A 17,784-nucleotide genomic window follows, 5' to 3' on the forward strand; every position below is an offset into this window, starting at 1 on the left:
CTTGTCGCGACAACTTTCTTCTTTATGATCAAATTTCAGAGTCAATTGCCAGACATTAATTGTATGTACATAATCCTATCCGTACATACAATTAATAAAAGATATTTCTAGTTATATTTAAATCACAAACAAATCGTATACAGGGTGTTCGGTAATTGGAAGACAAAGAGAACAATTTCTCATTAAAATTGTCGAATCAGGAATAAGATCATTAAGTCTATTTGTATAAATTTTATTCGTTTCGCGTTATCATCTCAAAGAATTATCATTCGTTTTGTATACATTCGAGGTTGATTCTTGAGAACATCTCAAGTAACAATTCTTGAAAACATCTAATTTTATTGATGTTCAATTAATTGACTTTTATAATATATTTAGATAAAATATAATTCTATATGTATAGATTTCTATGATCTGATTGTTGCTTGGAGTAACAAATCCATGAGAGAAAAGCTGCCTAAGAATCTTAATTTGTTGTAAGCTCAATTAGTGCCAATCAAAACTGTCCAGACAGAGAGAATAGTGATATTTAGGTACTGACAAGTTAAAAAAGCCTAGGGGGGGGGGGGATACACAAAATCTTATTAACGGCTTGTAAAATTTGCTCGTATACACCGTTATTCCAAGCAACAAATCTGATCTTGAATGAAAAATTTACTCGAGAAAATTGAGAAATTATTCTCTTTTTTTATTAGTTATATTACTGGTTATCGAACAGCTATATATAGATACAAAAATAAATATATATGATAAATATACTGTAAGTACGAAAAATTACTTTTACTATTTTTTTAATTGTTAGACATATTTTTCTGAGTGTGCCAATAAGAAATTCTATCAATAAAGGGTCTTATCGAGATGTTATATAAATGCTTACACTACAGCGTTTCATCAGTATTGCTGTTTTATTAACAATTTATCCAAACATTTTAAATTATCTCAATAGTTTTAGGCTCCGATTGTTTGCGATACACAATAGTGGCAACTTTCTGTTCTATCCTCTTGCAGCCGGCCATGGAGTACAACTTGTGAGGCTCGGGGCCAAAGGTCAAGTGCGATAGCGCCTCCTCTATCATCTCCTCCTTAGGAGAGACCCCTCGCTCGTTGAAAGCCCTTACCAAGCATTTTCTAACATGCACCTCCTCGAGAGGCAGAAAAGGCACGTAATGATCGATCACACTGGTCTGTATAGTGTCGCTGTGATGGAAACCACCCTTCTCGGCGAACGCCCCTTCGGCTATCAACCTCTCGAAATCCTGCAGCTGTAGGTCGTCTCGCTTCATGCCCCTCTCCCACAGGTTCGTGAGATGCTGGACTATCTGGATGCTGCCGGTGTTGGAGAGAAATATAAAAATTGCTTTGTTCAGATACATGGATTCGCCGTTCTTGGTGGACTTGTGGTAACTGTTGTAACCGAGAAAGGGGACCAGTGTGTCCAGCAGGCCCTCCGGCATTTTGTCCACCTCGTCGAATACAAACATCGACCTCTCGCACGATTGCAGACTGTTGGAGATAATTTTGTACAAATCTTCCTGGAAAAAGAATTTGCCTGTTAATTTTTATTGTCTCTTAACATGTTACAATGAACTACTTGTATTCGGAACGTACCTGGTATTCATCCACTTTTCGTTGCAGAGGAAAGTCGTTGCGACCGTTGAAAAAGTGGAAATACTTGCTCTGGGCACCGTGTTTATAAAAAGTTTTGGCGATCATCTGTACCACGTAGTTTTTGCCAGTCCCTGGCGTGCCATGGAAACTCATAACCAGTGCCTTGGGCGAACTGTGACTTTCCAAGTGGCCCCGCAGCGCGCTTATGATAGTTTCGCGAGCGATTTGTTGACCATATAACTTGGCAGTAAGCATGTACTCCAGCCCTACAATTTCAATAACTTTTTAATATTTATATCTTGGTAAGAGTATAGAGAAATTGTGTCTTGTGCTAACTAACAAGTCACAGATCCGAGTTTAAATCCCACAGAATTCGTCAGGTTTTATTTGGTTGCCCACCTTTTAGGAGGAAATAGCGAGTCTAGGAGAGAGAAGAGCGATGGCAATTCATTTACTTAGGCCAATTTCCCTTACAACGCGCGAGGAAGAGAAAATGCACAAGAATATTCAAGTCCTACGAACGAGACGAGGCGGATATTCATATGCTCCAACGAAACAAAGTGTCACATTTTCAATTTCAAAGAAAGCGAGGCACACAACTTGGGGTGAAATCGACTCTTCCATTAATTCTCCAATTATTCGCAATTTCGTTTATCACTTTTCCGTCCAAATGGCACATGTCTTTTCGACATGATAAGAGTCGAAGTAAAAAAAAAAGTTTCTCTTGTTTCGTACTCACTGTCCAAGTCGGCCTGAATGTACTCGTCCGTGCAGCATTCCAGGTACACGCACTTGTACTTGTCGTACGCGTAATAACCTAAACTGCTCAACGCGCCGACCACACCGAGCGTTATCAGTTCGCATCGCGCGGACGCGAGGAATGTGAAAACGAGCAGAGGCACCAGGACGCGGCCGGTGAGATCCATGTTTGGCCAGCGGTTTTTTTTTCCTCTCTTTCCTCCCCTTCAACAGGTCAACATCGTTCACATGACGGGTCGTGCCCTTGCATTGTGTCACGAGCCGGCGCGGCTCCGTTCATCGCGTTTAATCGGATCGGACCCGTTTGAAAGACGTGCGCGCGGCCGCGTCGGTCGAGGAACCGCGGCGTGAAATCGGAATATCGCGGGGTATACGATTCGACGACGCGTCGCGAGTTTCGAATTAGGCGGCGACCCGAGAGTCCGAGACAATGCCCGGGCGAAGAAAACCGGTTTGCGGCGCGTCGTTTTGTTATCGCCGTCGCGTGCGATTACATTTGGGATCGTATCCCATGAAGCGACCGCGGGCTTCCCGAGAGAGCAACGAGATCGCTAATTGTCGTCGTTTCGACGTCGAAATCCCAGATAGCACACATAGTTCTATGAATATTCTGGAGTGCAAACATTGTTAATTTCAGAATATTCCAATCGAATATTCTGTAAATATTTTGTGCTACTAGGGATCTCAAGAGATATTTAAAGGCGTTTTCCAGCAAGGAAACAGTGTAACACAGTGAATCGTTTCATCCTTGTTTAACATTGGCAAACAACAAGGATGTAATGATTTACAGTGTTACACTGTGTCCTTGCTGGAAAACGCCCTAAGACGATCTTTAAATACAAGAATTGACCGTTGTTAAATAAGGTGCACAGAATGGAAACAGGACGCTTCTGTATAATTGCAAACTTAGATAATACTATTTATTCAGTGAATTACACAGTGTTTGCTGTTATCTAAATAAAATTATATATAAATTTTAGCGTTATCTTATCTTTATATAGATAATAAAAATAAGTATTATCTATATCTGTATCTTAGATGAAAGAAAGTGTTATTTTTACTAAGTTATCTAAGATAACGTACAGATAATTTGGTTTAGAGCCACATAAGGTTAGCCACATAAAAATACTTAACAGTTACACTATTTAAATATGGATGGCGTTGTAGACCATGCATTTATGTGTGTGTCATATAACTTAACCTGAATATATTCTATATCCCCTTTATAATTTAAATTTTTCTATAATTTTTTTATAACTTTTTCTACTGTTTACATGAAGTCTTAAAAATATTATCTGCAAATTATCTAGATGAATCGTCATATGATTTTATCTTTTATCTAGATATATTAAAAACGAAATCATCTTTATCTTATCTAAGATAAATTTATATATTTTTATCTTATCTTTATCTAGCTAATTTTAAAATCATCTATGCACAACACTGGAATTACAATACACAGATTACTTGACAGATAACGGGAGAAGCGGTAGCGGCAAAGTCTAGATAGAAAAAGGAAAAAAACAACAAAGCAGTACTAGCGACATCTATCGTTCCCAAAATACAGTTAACGCGGTTACCAACCGCTCTATGAATATAGTAGGAATTGCTATGTCTAACAACTGTTAACAAGCCTAAAACCTAATCTACAATGTGTTCTTTGCATCTAGAAACGTTTTCATCACATCTTTCAAATAAAAACGTTTAAAGGTTACGTAACCTATAACTTATTCGAGCGAATAGACTTTCTGTTAGGCTCCTAAACTTAATTTCGATGATACCATGCTGTTCCTTCACTTAATCTGAATAGCGGGACACTGTCGGTCTGTACGCAAAAGTCACATCATTTGTATATCACACACAAATGTTTTCACGAATTGACAATTCTAGGAGCAAAAGGTGCCAAAGGTGCAGAATCACCAATCATGGCGAACTGAAAAAAGAGATGCACCTAGTTGAAGATAGTGCAGAGTGCAGAAACGATGGAAGTACAGAACGCCATGTCACTGTGGATAACCAATCACCGCTAGAGATAGGAGTTAGCTACCCCCCCCACACCTAAAAACGGGTTTATGCTCCCTCCAGGTATTCCTTCCTCCCTGGCAAAATCGTACAGGTTTATTTTTCCGTTCGTCTTCCTACAGAAGTCGTATCCCAGAGCGACCGATGATAACACGGGATCACCGGCACCGATTAAAATCGCCCAGTGCATAGTGTGCGAAGTCCAGTCCGGCTCTTCCGTGATAAAGCAAGTCGAGTAATCGCTAGCCGTTGATATTCCGACGTGCACGTTTGTGACGAAGCGGGACAAAAAGCGCTGAGTCAATTGACGTAGGTTATTTACTGTAAGTTGAAGGACGGCGATTTCTCGGATTTCATCGGCAAGACGGAATTGGTGAATATTAATTGGCGAAGGCAAAAGAACCCGCTGAGACCGACGAAATGGCAACCAAGGACGACACCGCCGCCACTTCGACTGGCAAGCTCTTCACTCGGGAGGAAGTAACCAAGCACGTCGATACCTCCAAGGATGTATGGATCATCATTCACAATGACGTTTACAACGTTACCCCGTTTCTCAATGAGGTTACAGCTTTTTCCTGCCGCATAAACGACTTACTTACCAATTTGTATCTTTCAGTGGCATTCGATGAAAATCTAATTCCAAGGCTTTCTTATCCAAAATATGTATATTCGGTGAATTTACTGATTTCTCTTTCCTAATTAGAACTAATCTAACGCGTTGATTTTCTTCAACAGCATCCCGGCGGTGAGGAGGTACTCCTGGAGCAAGCTGGACGCGACGCTACGGAACCCTTCGAGGACATCGGCCATTCGACTGATGCAAGACAGATGATGACAAAATACAAAATTGGAGAGTTGGTAGAAGTGAGAGTTAATTTAATTTCAACCCAAGTCGCATCTTGCTTTCCTTTTATTACGGATTATCTGTGCGCATTTCAGGAAGAAAGGACGAAAGATGGCGGAAAGAGAACTACGAACTGGACTCGTGGAAACGAGGAGGATAGTTCTAGGTACGATCTCATCTTCACTTTCCTACCATGCTATTTTAAGAATTTTGTTCTCTCTCTCTCTCTCTCTCTCTCTCTCACTTTCACTTTAACATTTCAATATTTCAGAATAATCGTACTTTACTGTTCCAGAAAGCTTATTTTTTTGACAAAATTCCAGTTTCACAAACAGCCATTCCTAAACTTTCCACTAGCACGAGTAACTCTTCTCTCTTCTTAACTTTCTTTAATTTTCTCCTACAAAGACTGTATGAATATAAAGACTCGCTCAATGAAGGTGATGTCATAAATAATACTTTATCTGGTTATGCAACGTTATCTGATTCAGATATTTTTACACTTGTACCGTGCAGATGTGTAATGATCGTTGAAGCCGAGTATATTATCAGCAGGTTCACAGAGTCCTCAATTTGTGCGTTCATTATGTAACTCCAAGACAGAGGTTACTAATTCCATACTTTGAATGTAGTTTTAATAATGCTTTGTTTTGCGATTCTAATGTTCATTCATTATGTTAACTAGGATTCATTGCGATGCTAATGTTCATTTATTATGTTAATAGTTTGGTATTTGAAATTTTTATTTGTGACTAAAATAGATTTCTTTTTCAAGCACGATGTTATAATAAGACCCGACTTTATATAAGTACTTCAATAGTATACTAGCTTCTTCTTTTCTTTCAGTGCCTTTTTTTAAAATTACACTGAACTTATAAATGAAATACATCGGTTTTATCATCTGCATAAATAAGGTCAAACGTGAACGTGCGCATACCGTCCAAGGTATTCATAGTCCAATGTTATATTTAAGACCAACTTAAGTGTAGTCTTAATGTATGGTAAACTAATGACAGAACCGTTCTAAGCCTAATCTACAATTTGCTCTTTGCGTCTAGAAACATGATCTATTGCGTAGTCGATAAATACGTTTAAAAAATTTGTGCAAGTCGATAAATTGATAATGATGCAAACATTGCAGTTTGCGAAACGTCGGCATTGCAAACGGACGCGGCAACCATCCGGAAGCCATTACGACTGAAGAAGACAGCAGCCGCGAAAGCTTGAAAGCCAAGTCGATAGATTGTACATTTTACATTGCACAATCGTACTTTGTAACTTGACAAATTTTTTAAGCGTTTTGGTTTGAAAATGGTCCTAGACGCAAAGAGCGCATTGTAGACGAGGCTTTAGCATCTTGACACATTACTTAAGACTCGAGACAATCTTGAAATAAGAACGGACTACGAATACCGGCCTAAATTTATATTTATTGAAGACGGACAGAGTTTCTCTGTTTAAGAATTATTGTGTATAAATAGTCGCTGCTGCATCATGATGTGATTGGCAATTGCAGTTCTTGGTGGTCCTGGTTGATTCCAATCGCCCTCGGGGTACTCGCAACTATCGTCTATCGCAACTTTATCAGCGCACACTAAAGCATTCCGAGCCCTTTTTTTCATGTTATTTGTTAATTATTATTATATATATATGTATACATATGTATGGATTAATCAATTGTACATTTTTTCCGGATGTATGTCGCGCACTGTTGTTTTCTATGAACCAAATAATGCATTTTCTGGCCTAGGATCTAAAACCGAAACAGAAAGAGGGGTAAAGAGGGAAGTCGATGATGTATTATATAATGATATACAAGCAACACGCACATTTATATATTTATATGTATACATTTGTACACATGGTATATATATGCATATGTACATGTAGCGTTAGTACGCGACGTCGTTTTCCGAATAGACGCAAATAAACTACTTTAATTCCTTAGAAAGGAGGAGGCCCCCCGCGGAGCCGAGAAGTAACTCCCGTCCTTAGATCCTTAAACGCAAAAAAAAAGACGGCCGCGAGAATCGATCATCGATCAAATTGTACGAAACGCGATTGCGATTGCTCACGTTATTTGCACATCTTGCAGCAGACTAATCGGAAAGGCCGCGTCGATCGCATCGCTGTGGGAGAAAGCGAAAAGAGCCACCTGCATTACAAATAATATTTTATATAACGAGTACAATGAATTTATAATTGCGTTTACTTGCTTTTCCTACAAAAATTTATTTACCAATAAGCGCGCGACGCAAGATCTAAACAATGACGCGTGTAAGTTTTGTATAAAGTTTGAATTAATAAAACTAACATATGTAAATAAGGTGACGCTGTACAGAGTTTGGGAATATTCAACACTCGAATCGAGCCTGGATCGTTTCTGTATCTGTGATTAGATAATCGATCGCGTTATCCTCAAATGTATGCGCGATACAAACGAATGCGTTAATAGCGAATTCGACAGCTTGCACTAGCGTGCACGAAGGACCTGAGCAGAATGGCTGTCTTGTACTCTTGAGGTAGTTATTTTGTAAAATTATTTATGTGAGAATTGTTTCAAATTTTTACAGTTTATTCTTTACGTTAATACGTACAAAGTAAAACTAATTAAATTTAAATTGACTGTCTCAAAGTTCTAAAACAAAATGTTAAAGCTTGCTGTGTTACATGAAATATTATGTGTAAAACATAAGTACATAATTAACAATTTAACATCAATCGCATAAAAACGCAGTAACTTATAATATTATCAACAGTGGAGTTTTTTACCAACTTATCCAAAGGCGATGTCATGGCAGTACAATCAATTCTACACATGTATCAAACGTATTCATCGTTGGTAGACGAGAATATCCTAGGTATTATAAGTCATGTTTCGATAAAATGCTCTAAGACCTAATCCTGGCTGGGGTAATATTTTTCGCAATAAGAATTTTAATTGCCAGATACGGTCAACTAAAAATCACTGATGTTATTAATTTACTAATTATAGCTGGCGTCTTTAAGAATATTCTTACGAAAATGTTCTAAGGTCTCTCAATTTTCGTTGCCCATATCTAATAAATTATTGAATTTTGAACGTTGCCACCATATTCGCTGCCCAGTGAGAAATGATTCGTCGATCGGCGTCGAAATGATGTCGAATCGACGTCAATTCGACGGTGTCGATGTCGATTCGACGTCGATCGACGGAATCATTTCTCACTGGGTGTTAGTCTCTCGAAAGTTGGTTTAATGCGTCATCTACAATACGTGGAGTAAGCTTGGAGTAAAGAGTAAGAGAGAGCCCTAACTTCTAGCTTTTGGTGTGAGGAAGCTGAAATACGGGCATGGTTTTTAAAATATTTGCAACACTAATTGATGGCATTTTGATTCACCGAGAGTAAACCCGAGAGCTGAAGTAGGAGTAAGAAATAAAATGGATTTATTTCCTTACTCCTTACTCCAGCTTACTCCATGTGTTGTAGACCAGCCTTAAGACCAGTTTAAACGCAGTGTTACAGAGGTCGAGGGGATAGGCGATCCATTAAATATAAGAATTAACATCCACGCGTAATTTGTACGTTCGTAAATAAAAGATCTATCGCGAGGATCGCGCGCAAACGTTGGTCGCGAGACTGGTCGCGCGAAGGCGTTGAAGTTGAGCGCCGGCGTCCGGACGAGACGTCCTGCGTGCCGCCGCACGCAGGAGCCGCGTGATGAGCGCGGGATAACCAATGGATGCGCCGCGCCATTCCGGAGTAAGGATTCACGGTGGCGTCGCTCCGTCGCCGGTATCGAGCGAATTCTGCGACGCGCGCGTCTCGCCGCGCCGCGCCGCACCGCACCGCGCCGCGCCGGCTCGCCTCGCTTCGCCTCGCGCGTCTCTCTACTCCCTCGGCAGCGGTGGCTCCGGTAGACCTCGCCTCCGACGAACGCCCAGTAAAGCGCAAAAGCTCGGTGAGGGAGCATCGTGTAGCTGCACTCCGTCAGAGGCGTCGGCGAATACCAAGTCGATCAGAGAGAGAAGAGATTCCGGGAGCGAGGAGACCCGTCGCGAGCAAGCGAATTCGGCGATCCGGGCGTACGGCGTAGTCGCGAGCGCGAGAAGAGAGAGAGAGAGAGAGAGTGAGAGAAAGAGCGAGCTAACGGGAGAACGCGGCTCAGAGGAGGGTGCGAGCGCGCGCGCTGAAAAGGGCGGCAAGTGGAGGCAGCGCGGCGGCCGGTCCCGGAAGTGGAAGGGTAGAGGTCGACGGGGGACGGCGGAACAAGGGGCGCGAGAAGGGACGAGAGGACGACGGACAGCAGCTGCGTAAGGCGCGAACGGCGGTGGTTGCACTGAAAAGTAGCGGCGTGGTGTCATGAGAGGCGGTCTCGCGGTCCGCCCTTCTTATCGGTCCCTCCAAGAGTCATGCATGTCGCGCCCTTCAAACGAGGTAAGCGCGCAAATCGCCGCCGGGGCGACGGCCGCCTTCGCGCGGAGGCTCGCTTGATGACCGGGGGACGCCGGTCGCGTCGTACCGTTGCCGTAATCGGCCGGTTTAACCCTGCCCTGCAATTCCGACGGAGAGGGTCGTGCGCGCGCGCGCGCGCGGTTGGTTAACACGGGCGAGTCCTCCGTGGCAAGGACTCGCGAGACACCAAATCGGCGGATTTGAGGGGGTGAGGCCGCGCGACGCGATCGGACGTCTCTTGGCGTGGAGAGAGGCAAAACAAATGCCTAGGCCCCACCGGACTCGAGTTATTTATTCGGGCTTTTTACATGTTCATCCCGAGCGCGAACTCCCGGTAGATAGGACTTTGGGCGACCGAGCCGTTAGATTTCTTTCTTCGCACTTCGTCCTTTCCTCCGGGGGTGAGAGGCCGCGGCGCGACCGGACTTGTCTCGGCACAGAGAGAAGCGGGACAAATGCCTATGCCTCGCCGAACTCGAGTTATTTATTCGGGGTTTTTATATTTTAGCACAGCGTAGCGTTTATTGGCTCACACTGACCTTCCCTCATCGATTCTTTATCTTATTTTTTTCAGCCACTCTCGTTCTTATATATTTTCGTCCCGAGTGAGAATCCTCGGTAGAAAGGGCTCTCGAGACAAAATTGTCGGATAAGTTTCTTCGCCCTTTCCTCCGGGGGTGAGGCCGCGATGCGATCGGACTTCTCTTGGCATAGAGAGAAGCAGAACAAATGCTCGCCTCGCCGAACTTAAGTTATTTATTCAGGGCTTTTATATTTTCATCCCGGGCGAGAACCCTCGGCACGGAGAGACGGTCCCGCGCGAAAGCTTAAAATTAAACCAGTCGGTAATTCTCGCAAATTCCTGGAGATCGGATCATTCCGTCGCAAAATCGCGCGATTGATGATCCCGCGCCTCGCCGGTGTACACGCGATACGCCCCACGTTTGTTTGATTGCGACTGGCGCGCTTACTCGCGATCGTGTTAATTGTTCGGAGGAGAAGCAAGCCGCCAGGACGTTTAGTAGCGATACCATTTTTAACGCAGTTGAATAATGTTCGCGTCACGTCTCGAATATACGTGACATTTTAAAAAAAGACGCGAAGACTGAAACTCGATTACAAATTAATCGGTATTGATGAGAAAACGACTTTAGGTATTAATAGAAAGTGGATACTCTCTAAATGAAGCGTTGCTTAATTGCCATTTATCGTTTGCGCGATATCTGCTAATCTTGTGCTTGGAACTTCGCGGTCTGCCTCTCGATTTTGGGAGAAGACAATTTACATTAACAAAATTGCCAATCGAGTGCCGCGCGCATTTCGTGCATTGTTGTTGGAAATTATCCAATATCCCTCTCTTATAATGCAAATATTTGTTGTATCAACGGTATGTTATAATAAGCAAATTTATTAATTATTGCAAGTTTTTCGATCGACGGATTATCGTTTCAGGAGGTGGAGGGAAGAAGGCGCGATTAATCCTCATCCACGTCTCTTTCTCTCGGCGAGAAAATTAAGTAACGTCCACCAGCCAATTTGCCCGAGTCGTCGGACAATTTGCCTGAATACAGTTTCTATATATAAAAAGAAATCGAAGCGTCGGCAAAATACAATAAGCGAACAAAACAAAGAGAACAGCAGGCGTTGTGTTTAAAAACCGATAACAATCGCGCGACCGAGTCACCTCTTCCCTCAGCTAAAAATAATGCTGGACAACGAAAATACCCTTACAAGAATATTCTATTAGGTCTAGAATACCTTCGGAGAGTGTTATCTCGATGAAAACACCTCACACCGCACGTGATGTGCGTGTGCGTGCGCGCGCGTGTCTGAAGATTGTACTGTCTGGGATATGCACCGACGTCATTCTGCGAATATAATCTAGCCTGTTAGCACAATGGATGGGGGGGGGGGGGGAGAAAGAGGAAAGTGCGCTCGCATTCTTCAGAGAGGAGGGGGGGTGGGGTGGGGATATTTATCAGAAAGGAGGAAAAAATTCAATTAAAAAATAGCTCCATCAGGAGCATCTATGTCCTCTCGCCAGAGCATCTCGGGGAGCAAACGGCTGCTCTCGACCGCTGCTGACGTCGGTACCGATATCGATGACGTCCTGTGACTGCAGCCTAACGTTAAGAGGCATTAGGCGTGCATTAATTATGAAACATGAGGAGTAGTTGAAGGCCGGCGAGAAACACGTGGACGTCACGAAGACATTCCATTCAGGGTGTGATCGATGAAAAGCGATAGCGCCGCGCGTGAACGCACCCTCGCAAAAACGGGAAAATATTTACGAATCCAAGGCCCGGTTTCACCAACATCGCTTAACTCTAAGCTTAGTTCAGCTCTTTATTTGCCTCGTTCCAACTATTATTCTCGAAAGAGGCGAACATGAATTAAACTAATGCTCGTTCTACACCTAGAGATGATCCTGCTTGTGGCTCATCCGAGCGGACGGGTTTACGCGGGCATTTTAGTATGACTATCATACTAAGTATGGTTTTTGTATGATTTTACTATGACTTTTAACCGGCTTCTTATGTAGAAATGGCACCCGAGTCCATAAACGGTCTCAATACGACGATCTTTGTCTATTTACTCACTCGGATGAGCCACAAGTAGGATCATCCCTATTATAGGTGTAGAACGGGCATAAGATTAAAGTTAAGCGACGTTTGGTGAAACCGGGCCTAAGGCCTAAGGCGTCGCTTAACTTTAAGCTTAGCTTACTTCGTTCTTTGTCTCTTTCCAACTGTAAAGGGCCTGTGTCCACGACGCCGGAACTTGGTCCAAGTTCTAGCATCATGAATCAAACTAAGATTCAAGTTAAGCAACATTTGGTGAAACCGGGCCTGACGCACGGTCCTGCGAAAGATGATGGTGTTTGGCTGGTAGCAAGTCGGGATTCGGGGAGAACGTAAGTCCTTCTCTTGTGCCTTCAGTTATAATTGGGATAATGAATAATTTCGGGACACCCGGTGTGCCCGCGCGCAATTGAAGGCAACGAGTGTTTCGCGTCACGAATGCACTCGGATGGATATATTAACAAGCTACGAAAAACCTGTTGGTCGCGTCCTCGTGGTCGGGCGCGGTGTGCCAAGAAGACGCGTCCAGTGGTTACTCTCTCGCGATCGCTCAAGTCTCGAGATGTTTGCTAATTATAAACGTCTCGCCGTCGAGCCTCTTATTCCCTTTGTCAATGAAAAACGGGTTTCGCTAGGTGCGAAACTCGGTGAACTCGCGGCTGTCGATCACTTTCAGATGCGTGAGACACCGCGCCGTTGCGTAATCCCGCGCCTGAATTGCGCACGTACAATTGGTTGAGGACATAGTCGGGCAAAATGTAAGGCAAACCGGCAACAGCCGCGACAGCTCCAGTTATCAACGATAGTGGCAATTGGTAGTAAAAAAAGAGAACTGAACCTGAAATAATTTATTTATTGCGGCGTGTCGCCTATTAATATTAATCAACAAATGGACATTTGCACGATTATTTATTCGACGGATCAACGAAATTCTCTTTCCCCCTTCAATGGAAATTTGCACTTATTGATTAACAAAGCCCTCAAAGTTAATTGCGTGGTAAAATTAAATTTGTTCTTGATTTTGACATTATTCCTGCTTCAAACATTTCGTTCAATAAATTGTTAACGAAGGATTTTTTTTAAATTATAAAGGAAGTTTTAATTATCAGAGGAATTATTAGAGGAAAGTCCTCTATTATAGGGTAGGCTCTTAATATGAGATAACGGGTTTTCTGCTAAATTAATAGGCATCGTCTGTTAGTTCCACCATGAATTTATTGCCCTTGGAGTGAATTCTGTTTAGTGGAAAATTGATCGTTGCGAAAAAAGATATTTTCTTGAATTAGAACGTTAGAAACCTACTGTCTCGTAACAGAGGACTTCTCTCCATATGTATTTATAATCGTATATAATTAATTCCTTTAAAATAGTTGTTAATGATTGGCCGCATCTCGAAATACATTTTACGACCGACTGTCCGAAATGGGTGGCACTGTGTTTGCGTGCGAGCGACAGTACTCTCTATTCAACTCTTTCGCGACATCGTCTCGCGATGATAAACGACTCGATGTCACTCGAATGTCGTAGGTTGTCTTTCCCGCGATTTGTTGAAAATGACGCGAGATTTTCGATCGTCGCAAAAACCGCAGTATAAAAATAATCGAAACGACAAACTTTGGAATAGAAATTAATTAATTTTTCAGTAACGTTCGCGACTAGAAAGATAATAAAAATTTCATTAATCTCCGTTCGATGTAGCAATCGTAATATTATTACGAGGTTATTAATAATTTACAAGTTAAAAGGCAGCAATTACGCTTAAGTGGAAACAGCGCGTTATAGCCAGACGGGCCAGAATCAGACGCGATCGATTCTACGATAACTCGAGATCGGGCGCGAGCCTCCACTTTGAGAGTACCACCGGATGTATTCGATAACGATCTTCGCGTCGAGCATCGACCGCTTTCTCACGACTGTTGACGCATAATTGTTACAAATGCTTAACGCGTGATAAAGTTAAGCGTCCACTTGAATCGCCGAGGGCCGATAATTCGTGATTAATCGCCAATGAAGCGATCACGGTGCTATCGAGTTTCATCCATTCATACCTAGTGTGCCTGGCGAGCCTTTCATACACCCTTGAGAGTTCATCGATAAAATTACAATCCCGGACCTTATTTTACAAAATGTGTTTTAATAAACACTGCATAAAATAGAAATTCGCACGTGTGAAATAATGTGTGTCTCGCGAAGCTTCTTATTTGTCTCTTTGACAGACGCCCTGTGTATACAGGGTGTCCCAGGAGGAAAGGTCAATATTCTGGGAGGTGACAGTATCAGTCATTTTAAGCAAAAATGTTCATATAAATATATGTCCCATTCCCCAGTGTTTCCGAGCTGGAGCTATTTGAATGTCTCGTGTGTTTACTTTTTTTCTGTACTTCACCCTTCATCCAACCTCATAAACGTCTGCGAGAGTTTACTCATATACGTCCGTTGAATGTTGTTCTAATAATATTGTAGAAATATTAAAAATGCTTCGCATGTTCACGAATGTCGAATATGCAGATATGCTGCATGTTTACGGTTTCGGTGATGGTAGTTGCTGCTGTTGAAGAATACCGTGATCGACACTTTTCCTACACGCATAATTCCGAATCGTAAAGTGTTTTCCAAGGTTTTCAATACATTGCGTGAAAGTGGAGCGCTTCCCAGTGTTCATGTTTTATGAACGAGGACGTCAACAAAATGTGCTCTATCTCGGAAACAGTGGGGAATGGGACATATATTCATATGAACATTTTTGCTTAAAATGATCGATACTATCACCTCCCAGAATATTGACCTTTCCTCCTGGGACACCCTGTATAATTATAAATAGAATGATATATTAAATTTGTACCTTCCTTTCTCTTCTCCACTTTCTTTCTCACGTCACTCACTCTGTCTTTCGTGTGCATTGTTCTCTTTTAACTAGTGAAAACAGATAAACGGTTGACGGTAGAGACATCAATTTTATTAGAGTCGCTTCTCTGTAATAGGTTTCGCAAGTTTATTCTACTTTGGCGTAAAGACTTGTTTTATCCGCGTGACCTCTCGCACACCAGGAATAGACTTGCGATGCTCTCCTTTTTCTACGTCGACACGAGCGCTTTCCCGATAACGTTAATGCACTTTCCCGCCTACATTTCGTAATTTTCGCCACTAAATGTCCCAATCTCGATAGATTAACGCGAACGCTGCTCAACCGCTGGCGAACGACCCACGTGTTTTATCAACGCCGACAATGTTCGATCTCGTTTGCTCGGGGAGATAAAACGTTAAGGAAGTTTGATTTGACGCTAGAATGTGCCCTGGGATTATGTTAGATTTGAAATGGAAAACTATACGAGATTTCTCACATTCTACCTTAATGAGTAAAATTAAAAAGTAGAGTTGATTTCCTAAATATTTCTTACTGACAGATTAATATTTTATGTTTGCCTCGTGTCAACTCTAACGTCTGTTGAAGATAAATTTCGTTACCTACTGGAAATAAGATGTGATATTATTTATTTTATTAAAAATATATCAAATGATGTTTATATAAAAGACAAGTTACACAAAATATGCAACATTTTCTTTAGATGCTTGAAATTGTTGCGTAAAGATGATAATTTTTTAAGACAACGTATAAAAGACAATAAAAGATCTGCTAACTTGTACGAAACGAATGACCGGGTGTCAAAACGCAGTTATAAAATTTACACGCGAAAGATAAAAATTGATATGTTCTGCAAAGTACATATTGGCTAACGTAATGGTAGTTTAGCTCTTTAGCACGTCGTATAAAAAGGAGTTTCGCTTGCGACTGTATCCATTGTGGCCGAGCCTTACTTAGATCGCTTCTCCCAACGAGAAGTAGAGTGCTGTTGCACTATCGTGCGTTATTTTAGCGTGGATTCATTGATGAAAAGCGGTTCGTGTATGCAGAGAATGATTGGCTTAAACGAAACGTCGCGGCTCCTCTCGTTGCCGTTTTCCTCTTTCTCTTTTTCTCTCCCGTCTCTCATCGATTCGAGCTCGTTGAGGAGTCTGTCTATTTCTCGTGTCCGTCTATTTATGGCCACTTTAGCATGCCGCATGTTCGTTTGGAATCGTTAAAAATAATCTCGTGATCGCGCCCACGTGGGCGAGATTCGGCATGTATCGCCGAATTAAATTCGGCGAAGATAAGGAGAAAAGGGATACATAAGAAATATCTTTTCTACATACGTACTTATATGCGAAATGTCAGAGGAGTCATTGGTCCGCATCGTCGCGACGCTATTTAATGCCAGGTCACGTTAATCACGTGAATCTTATTCATGTGATTTGCCAGATGAGAATCGTATCCAATTTAACGTTTAACTCTTAACGACGTGGTGCCTCTGTTATACGCCAACAAGGAAACTATTCCTATTATTCGGTGCAATATTCGTGTGAAGCAAGTTATAAAGTAATAAATTAGGCAAACTAATGTAACGTTGGGAGTTTTTGCTAAATAATCATTCTGTGAGAAAGTAACAAATTACTTATTTTATGTTATCTAAGTTTAAAAGATTAGTTAATTCATAAAGATAAATTGGCGTTATTATTTTTATATATTATATAAATTATAAATATATATTATATAAATTATATCTTTTATATATTATATATTATATAAATTATATCTTTTATAATTATTGAGATAACATAAAACAAAGAGTCCGGTAATGAAATCGTATTGAAAAATATATATGTATTAATCTACAAAATATTTGTCCGCAATGATCTTGTTGTCGGGCGCGTTACTTTGCTCGCTGTGTTAACACATTCGTAACGTAATGTCTACGTAATCTCGTAAGCGACAAAGGATCAAGCAAATCGATTTCACCTCATTCACGCTCAATGTTACTGACACAGGCAACGAAGCGTGGATATTTTTGAAACGAATCGCGTTTCGGTCGGACGGAAGGCATCGCGTGCTCCAGAATCTCTCTCTCTCTCTCTCTCTCTCTCTCTCTCTGTCTCTCTCTCCTTCCCCCCCTGGCGTTTCTCTGGTTACACGAGATGACGCAACTCCACATAGCCTCCTCCGCACTTGCTCTCATTGCTGATCATTGTGTATGTGAAGCTAGCGTCTCATCTCGTGGAAACTCATTAACTATTGAGAGTTCTGGCTTCTTTTAGAATAGTTCTAGAGTTCCTGATACATTAAACACATAGTTCTGGCCTTTAAAGCCAAAAAATCGATTAGTGCAAAGTGAGACGCCAACTTCACCCAGCGTCTCACTTTGTCCTCCGCCTATTTCCCGACGGCTATTTATCGGATTTCAAGCGCCCTAGAGTTCTACAATAGTTCTAGCAAGAGTTCTGGTGAAAAAACGTTGATTTTCAATTTTTAAATAATTTTTATCAGTCGAGAGATACATCTTAATACGGACGAACGTGAGACGCTGGTCAAAATCTCAGAGTTCTGGCTATTCTAAAACAGTTTTAGTGTAGTTCCGAACGTATTCTAATGTTTTCCAAAGAGTTCTATGCGCTGGCGTACGTGTATGATTTTTTAAAAAATTAAATTCGCCGA

At 41.7% G+C, this 17,784-nt stretch overlaps 3 protein-coding genes across 7 annotated transcripts in view; 2 read left to right on the top strand and 1 right to left on the bottom strand.

Moving 5' to 3' along the window:
- Nucleotides 1–756: 756 nt before the first annotated feature.
- Nucleotides 757–2,873, bottom strand: LOC105564194 (torsin-like protein). The gene is made up of 3 exons (XM_012016406.1): nucleotides 2,348–2,873; nucleotides 1,609–1,874; nucleotides 757–1,532 (listed from the first exon to the last, which is right to left on the bottom strand). The coding sequence occupies exons 1-3, from the start codon at nucleotides 2,532–2,534 to the stop codon at nucleotides 930–932; spliced, it is 1,056 nt and encodes a 351-aa protein (XP_011871796.1). The 5' UTR covers nucleotides 2,535–2,873; the 3' UTR covers nucleotides 757–929.
- Nucleotides 2,874–4,417: 1,544 nt separating this feature from the next.
- On the top strand, nucleotides 4,418–7,562 carry LOC105564196 (cytochrome b5). Of its 4 annotated transcripts, none has more exons than XM_012016408.1 (5): nucleotides 4,422–4,615; nucleotides 4,703–4,953; nucleotides 5,128–5,256; nucleotides 5,332–5,402; nucleotides 6,753–7,562. In XM_012016408.1, exons 2-5 carry the CDS (start codon nucleotides 4,810–4,812, stop codon nucleotides 6,832–6,834), a joined length of 426 nt encoding a protein of 141 aa, XP_011871798.1. In that variant the 5' UTR covers nucleotides 4,422–4,615; nucleotides 4,703–4,809; the 3' UTR covers nucleotides 6,835–7,562. The 4 variants fall into 4 exon arrangements, with proteins under 4 accessions (XP_011871800.1, XP_011871798.1, XP_011871799.1 ...); XM_012016409.1 differs by having other exon boundaries at nucleotides 4,718–4,953; XM_012016410.1 differs by having other exon boundaries at nucleotides 4,418–4,953; nucleotides 6,718–6,795.
- Nucleotides 7,563–9,164: 1,602 nt separating this feature from the next.
- Nucleotides 9,165–17,784, top strand: part of LOC105564198 (b(0,+)-type amino acid transporter 1-like) — a 29,457-nt gene continuing 20,837 nt past the window's right edge. Inside the window, exon 1 of one of the 2 annotated variants that reach the window (XM_012016415.1) lies at nucleotides 9,165–9,654. In XM_012016415.1, the coding sequence (XP_011871805.1) occupies nucleotides 9,630–9,654 (25 nt within the window). In that variant the 5' untranslated portion in view covers nucleotides 9,165–9,629. The remainder of the gene's footprint in view (nucleotides 9,655–17,784) is intronic. The other variant, XM_012016414.1, reaches the window with a different exon arrangement.

This window comes from Vollenhovia emeryi, unplaced genomic scaffold (assembly GCF_000949405.1).
Source record: "Vollenhovia emeryi isolate VEMERY1.0 unplaced genomic scaffold, V.emery_V1.0 DF939167.1, whole genome shotgun sequence".
Lineage (NCBI taxonomy): Eukaryota > Metazoa > Arthropoda > Insecta > Hymenoptera > Formicidae > Vollenhovia > Vollenhovia emeryi.